The 13557-nt window shown below is 50.9% G+C and overlaps 1 protein-coding gene across 1 annotated transcript in view; it reads left to right on the top strand.

Annotated features, from left to right (window-relative positions):
- Positions 1–621: 621 nt before the first annotated feature.
- LOC115438925 (NLR family CARD domain-containing protein 3-like) overlaps positions 622–13557 on the top strand; it is a gene marked incomplete at its 5' end in the record, with an annotated part of 61956 nt that continues 49020 nt past the window's right edge. Inside the window, one exon of the mRNA XM_030162815.1 lies at positions 622–2384. Within this exon, the coding sequence (XP_030018675.1) occupies positions 622–2384 (1763 nt within the window). The remainder of the gene's footprint in view (positions 2385–13557) is intronic.

The following is a 13557-nucleotide window of genomic DNA, read 5'->3' as shown; positions in this document are numbered from 1 at the left end:
CTTAGAGAGTCTGAGTGATGAGGATGAAGAGCAGAGGAGGAGCTCCGAGGCTTTTCTGCAGATCACACTGAACTTCCTGAGGAGGCTGAAGCAGGAGGAGCTGGCTGAGCGTCTGCACCGCAGTAAGACCATTCTGGACAGATTGAACAGATGATGGTTCAGATGGTAGAGTGGGCTGTCCAGTAACTAAAGGGTTGGTGGTTCGAATCCTGCTCTGTCCAAACACTGTTGTGTCATTGGGCCCCCATCCATATGAATGTTCGGTGGTGGTGGGAGGGGCCGTAGGCGCAGATTGTCAGCCATGCTTCCATCAGTCTGCCCCCCCCAGGACAGCTGTGGATGCAGATGTAGTTTACCACCACCAGAGGGAGAATGTGAGAGTGAATGAAGAATGGATCCACTGTACGCGCTTTGAGTATGTGTTCATAGAAAAGCAGTATAGAAATCTAGTCCATCATTATTATTATTATTATTATTATTATTACTATTATTATTATTATTATTATTATTATTATTATTATTATGATGATGATGATGAAAATACTGGATTTACTGTGAGACTGATGGTTTGATCTGGGTCTGCATTCAGGAAGTCAGTCTGGAGTTCAGCAGCGGAAACTGAAACGTAACCTGCAGCAGAAGTTAGAGTGTGTGTTTGAGGGCATCGCTAAAGCAGGAAACCCCAAAACCCTCCTGAACCAGATCTACACAGAGCTCTACATCACAGAGGGAGGGGCTACAGAGGTCAACCAGGACCATGAGGTCAGACAGATTGAAAGAGCATCCAGGAACCCACACAGACCACCAACAACCATCACATGTGAAGACATCTTTAAAACACCACCTGAAAGAGATCAGCCAATGAGAACGGTGCTGACAAAGGGCGTGGCCGGCATCGGGAAAACAGTGTCCACACAGAAGTTCAGTCTGGACTGGGCTGAAGACAAAGCCAACCAGGACATCCACTTCATATTTCCATTCACCTTCAGAGAGCTGAATGTGCTGAAACAGAAGAAGTTCAGCTTGGTGGAACTGGTTCAGCACTTCTTCACTGAAACCACAGAAGCAGGAATCTGGATCTTTGAAGACCACCAGGTGGTGTTCATCTTAGACGGTCTGGATGAGTGTCGACCTCCTCTGGACTTCAACAACACTCAGATCCTGACTGATGTGACAGAGTCCAGCTCAGTGGATGTGCTGCTGATGAACCTCATCAGGGGGAACCTGCTTCCCTCTGCTCGCCTCTGGATAACCACACGACCTGCAGCAGCCAATCAGATCCCTGCTCAGTGGGTGGACATGGTGACAGAGGTCAGAGGGTTCACTGACCCCCAGAAGGAGGAGTACTTCAGGAAGAGGTTCACAGATGAAGAACAGACCAACACAATCATCTCCCACATCAAGACGTCCCGAAGCGTCCACATCATGTGTCACATCCCAGTCTTCTGCTGGATCACTGCTAGAGTTCTGGAGGACGTGTTGAAGAGCACAGACAGAAGACAACTGCCCAAGACCCTGACTGAGATGTACATCCACTTCCTGGTGGTTCAGGCCAAACTGAAGAACGTCAAGTATGATGGAAGACCTGGGACAGATTCACCCTGGAGTCCAAAGACCAGGAAGATGATTGAGTCTCTGGGAAAACTGGCCTTTGAGCAGCTGAAGAAAGGAAACCTGATCTTCTATGAATCCGACCTGACAGAGTGTGGCATCGATATCAGCTCAGCCTCAGTGTGCTCAGGAGTGTTCACAGAGGTCTTCAAAGAAGAGAGAGGACTGTACCAGGACAAGAGGTTCTGCTTCATCCATCTGAGTGTCCAGGAGTTTCTGGCTGCTCTTCATGTCCATCAGACCTTCATCAACACTGGAGTCAATCTGCTGTCTGGACAAACATCTGTTTGGTCTAAACTACTGTGGGTCACCTCTGTCCAGTTCTACCAGACCGCTGTGGACCAGGCCTTACAGAGTCCAAATGGACACCTGGACCTGTTCCTGCGCTTCCTCCTGGGTCTATCACTGCAGACCAATCAGATTCTCCTACATGGTCTGGTGAAACCAACAGGAAGAAGCTCAGAGACCAACCAGAAAACTGTAGAGTACATCAAGAAGAAGATCAGTGAGAAACTGTCTGTAGAGGGAAGCATCAACCTGTTCCACTGTCTGAATGAACTGGAGGATGGATCTCTGGTGGATCAGATCCAACAGCACCTGAGATCAGGACGTCTGTCCACAGAACAACTGTCTCCTGCTGAGTGGTCAGCTCTGGCCTTCATCTTACTGTCATCAGAAGAAGACCTGGATGTGTTTGACCTGAAGGAATACTCTGGTTCAGAGGAGGTTCTTCTGAGGCTGCTGCCAGTGGTCAAAGCCTCCAACAAAGCTCTGTGAGAACAAACAGTTGGATCAAACATCTCAAATATGGATCTATCATTTCAAGCAGATCAATAACTTTATACTCATGCCTTTTGTTTTGTCCAGACTCAGTGGCTGTAACCTGTCAGACAGAAGCTGTGAAGCTCTGTCCTCAGTTCTCAGATCCCAGTCCTGTAGTCTGACACTTCTGGATCTGAGCAACAATGACCTGAAGGATTCAGGAGTGAAGATCCTGTCAGATGGACTGAAGAGTCCAGGATGCAGACTGGACACTCTCAGGTCAGGGTTCAACACAGAACACAACACATCATTTCAATGTTTGTCTGCAGTTGTTGGATGGATTGAACTTGTCAGTGGTTGTTTGTGTTGAACTCCAGACCAGTTCTACTGATCTTCAACTGTGTTCAGAGTCTGGAACTCATAGACTTTACACATTGAAGTCCTGTTGGTGAAGTCCCATGCATTCACAGACTCTGTTCAATGACTCCAACTCCACTCATCTCCATCCTCAGTTGATGAATGTGATGTTTTGTGTTGCAGATTGTCAGGATGTCTGATCACGGAGGAAGGATGTTCTTCTCTGGTCTCAGCCCTACAGTCCAATCCGTCCCATCTCAGACTGCTAGACCTGAGCTACAACCATCCAGGAGCCTCAGGACAGGAGCTGTGTGCTCTAGTGGAGGATCCACACTGGAGACTGGACACTGTCAGGTATGGACTGAGCTGATGCATCCACAGATAATGGCAGATAGAACAGGTAGAGCTGACAGGAACCATCTGTCAGTAGGGCGTCCCATTTTTGGGACTTCTTTTCCGATCAAGCTCTTAATTTGACCAGTTAATTTCATATATATATCAGTAACTCCCCAAAAAATTTCGCCCCAATCCATAAAGTTTTAGTTTGATGGGATCACACTAACCGTTAGTGTTTACTATATGATTAGGGATGGAAATCGATAAGAATTTAATGATACCAATTCCATTATCGATTTTGCTTATTCAGCCGATTCCCAACTGATTCTCATTGGCTGAGGGAATAAAAGAGTACAAACAGGTGTGTTTGCATTAACTGTCTTTTATATTTCCATCTGCACAGAAAATAGAACATATACAGTATGAACAAATAATAAGAACAGATGACGCTGGGCCCGGTTCACGAGGGGGTGGGGTGGGGTGGGGTGGGGTGGGTGCAGTGACAGTGAAACTCCAGACTCTTTACTAATTCCTCTGTTGCTGCATTTCCACTACATGGAACCAGTTTGACTCTGCTCGTCTCCTGTATTTGTGCTCCTCATTTCCTTTCCCCTACCTTCAGAAACTTGTATTTGAGGGGGTACGACGTTTGTTGCCCACACCAGAACTGGAACTGGGTCTGGTGTTCACTCTGCCACTAAGTAGAGAATCAAATACATGACATTCCTGTAAATGAATCACATGTGGACAAATGTTTGAACAGACTGGAGGGATTCCACCTGTAGAAGAAATGGAAGCTTTGACAGAGTTCAACTGGACCTGCTGTGGTCTGTTTGGACCTGCTGTGGTCTGTTTGGACCTGGTGTGGTCTGTGTAGACCTGGTGTGGTCTGTTTGGACCTGCTGTGGTCTGTTTGGACCTGCTGTGGTCTGTTTGGACCTGGTGTGGTCTGTTTGGACCTGGTGTGGTCTGTTTGGACCTGCTGTGGTCTGTTTAGACCTGGTGTGGTCTGTTTGGACCTGGTGTGGTCTGTTTGGACCTGCTGTGGTCTGTTTAGACCTGGTGTGGTCTGTTTGGACCTGGTGTGGTCTGTTTGGACCTGCTGTGGTCTGTTTGGACCTGCTGTGGTCTGTTTAGACCTGGTGTGGTCTGTTTAGACCTGGTGTGGTCTTTTTAGACCTGGTGTGGTCTGTTTAGACCTGGTGTGGTCTGTTTGGACCTGCTGTGGTCTGTTTAGACCTGGTGTGGTCTGTTTAGACCTGGTGTGGTCTTTTTAGACCTGGTGTGGTCTGTTTGGACCTGGTGTGGTCTGTTTGGACCTGCTGTGGTCTGTTTAGACCTGGTGTGGTCTGTTTGGACCTGGTGTGGTCTTTTTAGACCTGGTGTGGTCTGTTTAGACCTGCTGTGGTCTGTTTAGACCTGCTGTGGTCTGTTTAGACCTGCTGTGGTCTGTTTGGACCTGCTGTGGTCTGTTTGGACCTGGTGTGGTCTGTTTGGACCTGCTGTAGTCTGTTTGGACCTGCTGTGGTCTGTTTAGACCTGCTGTGGTCTGTTTGGACCTGGTGTGGTCTGTTTGGACCTGCTGTGGTCTGTTTAGACCTGGTGTGGTCTGTTTGGACCTGCTGTGGTCTGTTTGGACCTGGTGTGGTCTGTTTGGACTTGCTGTGGTCTGTTTAGACCTGGTGTAGTCTTTTTAGACCTGGTGTGGTCTGTTTGGACCTGGTGTGGTCTGTTTGGACCTGCTGTGGTCTGTTTAGACCTGGTGTGGTCTGTTTGGACCTGCTGTGGTCTGTTTAGACCTGGTGTGGTCTGTTTGGACCTGCTGTGGTCTGTTTGGACCTGCTGTGGTCTGTTTAGACCTGGTGTGGTCTGTTTAGACCTGGTGTGGTCTTTTTAGACCTGGTGTGGTCTGTTTGGACCTGGTGTGGTCTGTTTGGACCTGGTGTGGTCTGTTTGGACCTGCTGTGGTCTGTTTAGACCTGGTGTGGTCTGTTTGGACCTGGTGTGGTCTGTTTGGACCTGCTGTGGTCTGTTTGGACCTGCTGTGGTCTGTTTAGACCTGGTGTGGTCTGTTTAGACCTGGTGTGGTCTTTTTAGACCTGGTGTGGTCTGTTTAGACCTGGTGTGGTCTGTTTGGACCTGCTGTGGTCTGTTTGGACCTGCTGTGGTCTGTTTAGACCTGGTGTGGTCTGTTTAGACCTGGTGTGGTCTTTTTAGACCTGGTGTGGTCTGTTTGGACCTGGTGTGGTCTGTGTAGACCTGGTGTGGTCTGTTTGGACCTGGTGTGGTCTGTGTAGACCTGGTGTGGTCTGTTTAGACCTGGTGTGGTCTGTTTGGACCTGGTGTGGTCTGTGTAGACCTGGTGTGGTCTGTTTGGACCTGCTGTGGTCTGTTTGGACCTGCTGTGGTCTGTTTAGACCTGGTGTGGTCTGTTTGGACCTGGTGTGGTCTGTGTAGACCTGGTGTGGTCTGTTTGGACCTGCTGTGGTCTGTTTAGACCTGGTGTGGTCTGTTTAGACCTGGTGTGGTCTGTTTGGACCTGGTGTGGTCTGTTTGGACCTGGTGTGGTCTGTTTAGACCTGGTGTGGTCTGTTTAGACCTGGTGTGGTCTGTTTGGACCTGCTGTGGTCTGTTTAGACCTGCTGTGGTCTGTTTAGACCTGGTGTGGTCTGTTTAGACCTGGTGTGGTCTGTTTGGACCTGGTGTGGTCTGTTTAGACCTGCTGTGGTCTGTTTAGACCTGGTGTGGTCTGTTTGGACCTGCTGTGGTCTGTTTGGACCTGGTGTGGTCTGTTTAGACCTGGTGTGGTCTGTTTGGACCTGCTGTGGTCTGTTTGGACCTGCTGTGGTCTGTTTAGACCTGCTGTGGTCTGTTTAGACCTGGTGTGGTCTGTTTAGACCTGGTGTGGTCTGTTTGGACCTGGTGTGGTCTGTTTAGACCTGCTGTGGTCTGTTTAGACCTGCTGTGGTCTGTTTGGACCTGCTGTGGTCTGTTTGGACCTGGTGTGGTCTGTTTGGACCTGGTGTGGTCTGTTTGGACCTGCTGTGGTCTGTTTAGACCTGGTGTGGTCTTTTTAGACCTGGTGTGGTCTGTTTGGACCTGGTGTGGTCTGTTTGGACCTGCTGTGGTCTGTTTAGACCTGGTGTGGTCTGTTTGGACCTGGTGTGGTCTGTTTGGACCTGCTGTGGTCTGTTTGGACCTGCTGTGGTCTGTTTAGACCTGGTGTGGTCTGTTTAGACCTGGTGTGGTCTTTTTAGACCTGGTGTGGTCTGTTTGGACCTGGTGTGGTCTGTTTGGACCTGCTGTGGTCTGTTTAGACCTGGTGTGGTCTGTTTGGACCTGGTGTGGTCTTTTTAGACCTGGTGTGGTCTGTTTAGACCTGCTGTGGTCTGTTTAGACCTGCTGTGGTCTGTTTAGACCTGCTGTGGTCTGTTTGGACCTGCTGTGGTCTGTTTGGACCTGGTGTGGTCTGTTTGGACCTGCTGTAGTCTGTTTGGACCTGCTGTGGTCTGTTTAGACCTGGTGTGGTCTGTTTGGACCTGCTGTGGTCTGTTTGGACCTGGTGTGGTCTGTTTGGACTTGCTGTGGTCTGTTTAGACCTGGTGTAGTCTTTTTAGACCTGGTGTGATCTGTTTGGACCTGGTGTGGTCTGTTTGGACCTGCTGTGGTCTGTTTAGACCTGGTGTGGTCTGTTTGGACCTGCTGTGGTCTGTTTAGACCTGGTGTGGTCTGTTTGGACCTGCTGTGGTCTGTTTGGACCTGCTGTGGTCTGTTTAGACCTGGTGTGGTCTGTTTAGACCTGGTGTGGTCTTTTTAGACCTGGTGTGGTCTGTTTGGACCTGGTGTGGTCTGTTTGGACCTGGTGTGGTCTGTTTGGACCTGCTGTGGTCTGTTTAGACCTGGTGTGGTCTGTTTGGACCTGGTGTGGTCTGTGTAGACCTGGTGTGGTCTGTTTGGACCTGCTGTGGTCTGTTTAGACCTGGTGTGGTCTGTGTAGACCTGGTGTGGTCTGTTTGGACCTGGTGTGGTCTGTTTGGACCTGCTGTGGTCTGTTTAGACCTGGTGTGGTCTGTTTGGACCTGGTGTGGTCTGTGTAGACCTGGTGTGGTCTGTTTAGACCTGCTGTGGTCTGTTTGGACCTGCTGTGGTCTGTTTAGACCTGGTGTGGTCTGTTTGGACCTGGTGTGGTCTGTGTAGACCTGGTGTGGTCTGTTTGGACCTGCTGTGGTCTGTTTAGACCTGGTGTGGTCTGTTTAGACCTGGTGTGGTCTGTTTGGACCTGGTGTGGTCTGTTTGGACCTGGTGTGGTCTGTTTAGACCTGGTGTGGTCTGTTTAGACCTGGTGTGGTCTGTTTGGACCTGGTGTGGTCTGTTTGGACCTGGTGTGGTCTGTTTGGACCTGGTGTGGTCTGTTTAGACCTGGTGTGGTCTGTTTGGACCTGGTGTGGTCTGTTTAGACCTGGTGTGGTCTGTTTGGACCTGGTGTGGTCTGTTTGGACCTGATGTGGTCTGTTTGGACCTGGTGTGGTCTGTTTAGACCTGGTGTGGTCTGTTTGGACCTGCTGTGGTCTGTTTAGACCTGCTGTGGTCTGTTTAGACCTGCTGTGGTCTGTTTGGACCTGGTGTGGTCTGTTTAGACCTGGTGTGGTCTGTGTAGACCTGGTGTGGTCTGTGTAGACCTGGTGTGGTCTGTTTGGACCTGCTGTGGTCTGTTTGGACCTGCTGTGGTCTGTTTAGACCTGGTGTGGTCTGTTTGGACCTGGTGTGGTCTGTGTAGACCTGGTGTGGTCTGTTTGGACCTGCTGTGGTCTGTTTAGACCTGCTGTGGTCTGTTTAGACCTGGTGTGGTCTGTTTGGACCTGGTGTGGTCTGTGTAGACCTGGTGTGGTCTGTTTAGACCTGCTGTGGTCTGTTTAGACCTGCTGTGGTCTGTTTAGACCTGGTGTGGTCTGTTTGGACCTGCTGTGGTCTGTTTGGACCTGCTGTGGTCTGTTTGGACCTGCTGTGGTCTGTTTGGACCTGGTGTGGTCTGTTTGGACCTGCTGTGGTCTGTTTGGACCTGCTGTGGTCTGTTTAGACCTGCTGTGGTCTGTTTGGACCTGCTGTGGTCTGTTTAGACCTGCTGTGGTCTGTTTAGACCTGGTGTGGTCTGTTTGGACCTGCTGTGGTCTGTTTGGACCTGGTGTGGTCTGTTTAGACCTGGTGTGGTCTGTTTAGACCTGGTGTGGTCTGTTTGGACCTGCTGTGGTCTGTTTGGACCTGGTGTGGTCTGTTTAGACCTGGTGTGGTCTGTTTTGACCTGGTGTGGTCTGTGTAGACCTGCTGTGGTCTGTTTGGACCTGGTGTGGTCTGTTTAGACCTGGTGTGGTCTGTTTGGACCTGCTGTGGTCTGTTTGGACCTGGTGTGGTCTGTTTAGACCTGGTGTGGTCTGTGTAGACCTGCTGTGGTCTGTTTGGACCTGGTGTGGTCTTTTTAGACCTGGTGTGGTCTGTTTGGACCTGGTGTGGTCTGTTTAGACCTGGTGTGGTCTGTTTAGACCTGCTGTGGTCTGTTTAGACCTGCTGTGGTCTGTTTAGACCTGGTGTGGTCTGTTTAGACCTGCTGTGGTCTGTTTGGACCTGCTGTGGTCTGTTTAGACCTGGTGTGGTCTGTTTGGACCTGGTGTGGTCTTTTTAGACCTGGTGTGGTCTGTTTGGACCTGGTGTGGTCTGTTTGGACCTGATGTGGTCTGTTTGGACCTGGTGTGGTCTGTTTGGACCTGCTGTGGTCTGTTTGGACCTGCTGTGGTCTGTTTGGACCTGGTGTGGTCTGTTTGGACCTGCTGTGGTCTGTTTGGACCTGCTGTGGTCTGTTTGGACCTGCTGTGGTCTGTTTAGACCTGCTGTGGTCTGTTTGGACCTGCTGTGGTCTGTTTAGACCTGCTGTGGTCTGTTTAGACCTGGTGTGGTCTGTTTGGACCTGCTGTGGTCTGTTTGGACCTGGTGTGGTCTGTTTAGACCTGGTGTGGTCTGTTTAGACCTGCTGTGGTCTGTTTGGACCTGGTGTGGTCTGTTTTGACCTGGTGTGGTCTGTGTAGACCTGCTGTGGTCTGTTTGGACCTGGTGTGGTCTTTTTAGACCTGGTGTGGTCTGTTTGGACCTGGTGTGGTCTGTTTAGACCTGGTGTGGTCTGTTTAGACCTGGTGTGGTCTGTTTAGACCTGCTGTGGTCTGTTTAGACCTGCTGTGGTCTGTTTAGACCTGCTGTGGTCTGTTTGGACCTGCTGTGGTCTGTTTAGACCTGCTGTGGTCTGTTTAGACCTGGTGTGGTCTGTTTGGACCTGCTGTGGTCTGTTTGGACCTGGTGTGGTCTGTTTAGACCTGGTGTGGTCTGTTTAGACCTGCTGTGGTCTGTTTGGACCTGGTGTGGTCTGTTTTGACCTGGTGTGGTCTGTGTAGACCTGCTGTGGTCTGTTTGGACCTGGTGTGGTCTTTTTAGACCTGGTGTGGTCTGTTTGGACCTGGTGTGGTCTGTTTAGACCTGGTGTGGTCTGTTTAGACCTGGTGTGGTCTGTTTAGACCTGCTGTGGTCTGTTTAGACCTGCTGTGGTCTGTTTAGACCTGGTGTGGTCTGTTTAGACCTGCTGTGGTCTGTTTGGACCTGGTGTGGTCTTTTTAGACCTGGTGTGGTCTGTTTGGACCTGATGTGGTCTGTTTGGACCTGGTGTGGTCTGTTTGGACCTGGTGTGGTCTGTGTAGACCTGGTGTGGTCTGTTTGGACCTGGTGTGGTCTGTGTAGACCTGGTGTGGTCTGTTTGGACCTGATGTGGTCTGTTTGGACCTGGTGTGGTCTGTTTAGTCCGTTTCTGCCTGACCTCCATGTTGTCTTTGTTCTGACCAAAACAATGCTGTGTACGTGTGACGTCATTGCGCAATGAAGGTGGAATCCATAAGCAGAATCATCCCTATGTATAATAACAGATTAGATTTCCCTCGTGCTTTTCTATGAATGCATACTCAGTGTACAGTGGATCCATTCTTCATTCACTCTCACATTGTCCCTCTAGTGGTGGTAAACTACATCTGTATCCACAGCTGTCCTGGGGTTGGGGGTGGGGGGGGCAGACTAATGGAAGCATGGCTGACAATTCCCACTTACAGCCCCTCCCACCACCACCACCAAACATTCACACCCACCAGTGTGAACAGCAGCACTGGAGGCAATGGGGGGGGGGGGGTGAAGTGTCTTGCCCAAGGACACAACAGCACATGACTGGGACAGAGCGGGATTGGAACCACCAACCCTTTGGTTATTGGACGACCCGCTCTACCATCTGAGCCATGGCCGTCCCCAAGTCTGTCCAGAGGCTGACCCCATCACACACAGAACACTAGAACCCAGCTGTGGTGGGCCTTTGGTGGAACTCTGCCTTTAGTCCATGTTCCTCAACTTCCACACATATTTCTCTTGCTGTGGTTTTGCTGTTGTGACGACCCCTCCACACCACTAGGTGTGTGTTGGTTTTTTGTTTGTTCCTTTGCAGGATCTGACCAAGGTGGGGTTCATCTAGTAATCATCAGATGCGCTGCACCTGGGCCCGGTGTCCTGCCGTCTTTAAAAGCTTTAAAAGATGGGTACTGTAGGATCAGATGAAGGGTACCAGATGGGTACTGTAGGATCAGATGGAGGGTACCAGATGGGTACTGTGGATCAGATGGAGGGTACCAGATGGGTACTGTAGGATCAGATGAAGGGTACCAGATGGGTACTGTAGGATCAGATGGAGGGTACCAGATGGGTACTGTGGATCAGATGGAGGGTACCAAATGGGTACTGTGGATCAGATGGAGGGTACCAGATGGGTACTGTAGGATCAGATGGAGGGTACCAGATGGGTACTGTAGGATCAGATGGAGGGTACCAGATGGGTATTGTAGGATCAGATGAAGGGTACCAGATGGGTACTGTAGGATCAGATGGAGGGTACCAGATGGGTACTGTAGGATCAGATGGAGGGTACCAGATGGGTACTGTAGGATCAGATGTTCTGAGTGCAGATCTGTCAAATCAGACTCAGGACAGAAAGAAATCTGAAAAAACCTGGGATTGGACCCATTTTGAACTGTCACATGACCTTGACCTTGTCTAAAATCCTGTGACCTTTGACCTGTACATGATTGTAGACCTTCATAAACGACAGTTCCATCCTCCAGAACCTCTAATATGACATTTACATGAGCAGATCTGGCAGAACTAACCCACAAATGAAGGATTTTCACTGAAAAATGGGTTTTCTGCACTGGGCTGATGGACACCCTAAAGATGGAGGTGGGGGGGAGGGGTCTAAAACTGTACAGACACCCTAAAGATGGAGGTGGGGGGGGGTCTAAAACTGTACGGACACCCTAAAGATGGAGGTGGGGGGGTCTAAAACTGTACAGACACCCTAAAGATGGAGGTGGGGGGGTCTAAAACTGTACAGACACCCTAAAGATGGAGGTGGGGGGAGGGGTCTAAAACTGTACAGACACCCTAAAGATGGAGGTGGGGGGGGGGGATCTAAAACTGTACAGACACCCTAAAGATGGAGGTGGGGGGGTCTAAAACTGTACAGACACCCTAAAGATGGAGGTGGGGGGGGGGGTCTAAAACTGTACAGACATCCTAAAGATGGAGGGGGGGGGGGGGGTCTAAAACTGTACAGACACCCTAAAGATGGAGGTGGGGGGGGGGGATCTAAAACTGTACAGACACCCGAAAGATGGAGGTGGGGGGGTCTAAAACTGTACAGACACCCTAAAGATGGAGGTGGGGGGGGGGGGGGGATCTAAAACTGTACAGACATCCTAAAGATGGAGGGGGGGGGGGGTCTAAAACTGTACAGACACCCTAAAGATGGAGGTGGGGGGGGGGGGGGATCTAAAACTGTACAGACACCCTAAAGATGGAGGTGGGGGGGGGATCTAAAACTGTATGGACACCCTAAAGATGGAGGTGGGGGGGTCTAAAACTGTACAGACACCCTAAAGATGGAGGTGTGGGGGGGGGGGGGGGATCTAAAACTGTACAGACATCCTAAAGATGGAGGGGGGGGGGGGTCTAAAACTGTACAGACACCCTAAAGATGGAGGTGGGGGGGGGATCTAAAACTGTATGGACACCCTAAAGATGGAGGTGGGGGGGGGGGTCTAAAACTGTACAGACACCCTAAAGATGGAGGGGGGGGGGGGGGGTCTAAAACTGTACAGACCCCCTAAAGATGGAGGTGGGGGGGTGGGGTCTAAAACTGTACAGACACCCTAAAGATGGAGGTGGGGGGAGGGGTCTAAAACTGTACAGACACCCTAAAGATGGAGGTGGGGGGGGGGGATCTAAAACTGTACAGACACCCTAAAGATGGAGGTGGGGGGGTCTAAAAACTGTACAGACACCCTAAAGATGGAGGTGGGGGGGGGGGGGATCTAAAACTGTACAGACACCCTAAAGATGGAGGGGGGGGGGGGGGGGGGGGGGGGTCAAAAACTGTACAGACACCCTAAAGATGGAGGTGGGGGGGGGGGGGATCTAAAACTGTACAGACACCCTAAAGATGGAGGTGGGGGGGTCTAAAACTGTACAGACACCCTAAAGATGGAGGGGGGGGGGGGGATCTAAAACTGTATGGACACCCTAAAGATGGAGGTGGGGGGGTCTAAAACTGTACAGGACACCCTAAAGATGGAGGTGGGGGGGGGGGGGGGATCTAAAACTGTACAGACACCCTAAAGATGGAGGTGGGGGGGGGGGGGGATCTAAAACTGTACAGACACCCTAAAGATGGAGGGGGGGGGGGGGGGTCTAAAACTGTACAGACACCCTAAAGATGGAGGTGGGGGGGGGGGTCTAAAACTGTACAGACACCCTAAAGATGGAGGTGGGGGGGGGGGGGGGGGGATCTAAAACTGTACAGACATCCTAAGATGGAGGGGGGGGGGGGGGGTCTAAAACTGTACAGACACCCTAAAGATGGAGGTGGGGGGGGGGGATCTAAAACTGTACAGACACCCTAAAGATGGAGGTGGGGGGGTCTAAAACTGTACAGACACCCTAAAGATGGAGGTGGGGGGGGATCTAAAACTGTATGGACACCCTAAAGATGGAGGTGGGGGGGTCTAAAACTGTACAGACACCCTAAAGATGGAGGTGGGGGGGGGGGGGGGATCTAAAACTGTACAGACACCCTAAAGATGGAGGTGGGGGGGGGGATCTAAAACTGTATGGACACCCTAAAGATGGAGGTGGGGGGGTCTAAAACTGTATGGACACCCTAAAGATGGAGGTGGGGGGGGGGGGGGGATCTAAACTGTACAGACATCCTAAAGATGGAGGGGGGGGGGGGGTCTAAAACTGTACAGACACCCTAAAGATGGAGGTGGGGGGGGGGGGGGGGATCTAAAACTGTACAGACACCCTAAAGATGGAGGTGGGGGGGGATCTAAAACTGTATGGACACCCTTAAAGATGGAGGTGGGG

The sequence above is a fragment of the Sphaeramia orbicularis genome, chromosome 18, assembly GCF_902148855.1.
Source record: "Sphaeramia orbicularis chromosome 18, fSphaOr1.1, whole genome shotgun sequence".
Classification (NCBI taxonomy): Eukaryota; Metazoa; Chordata; class Actinopteri; order Kurtiformes; family Apogonidae; genus Sphaeramia; species Sphaeramia orbicularis.
The sequence above is the reverse complement of the archived record's forward strand: the minus strand, read 5'-3'. Positions and strand labels throughout refer to the sequence as shown.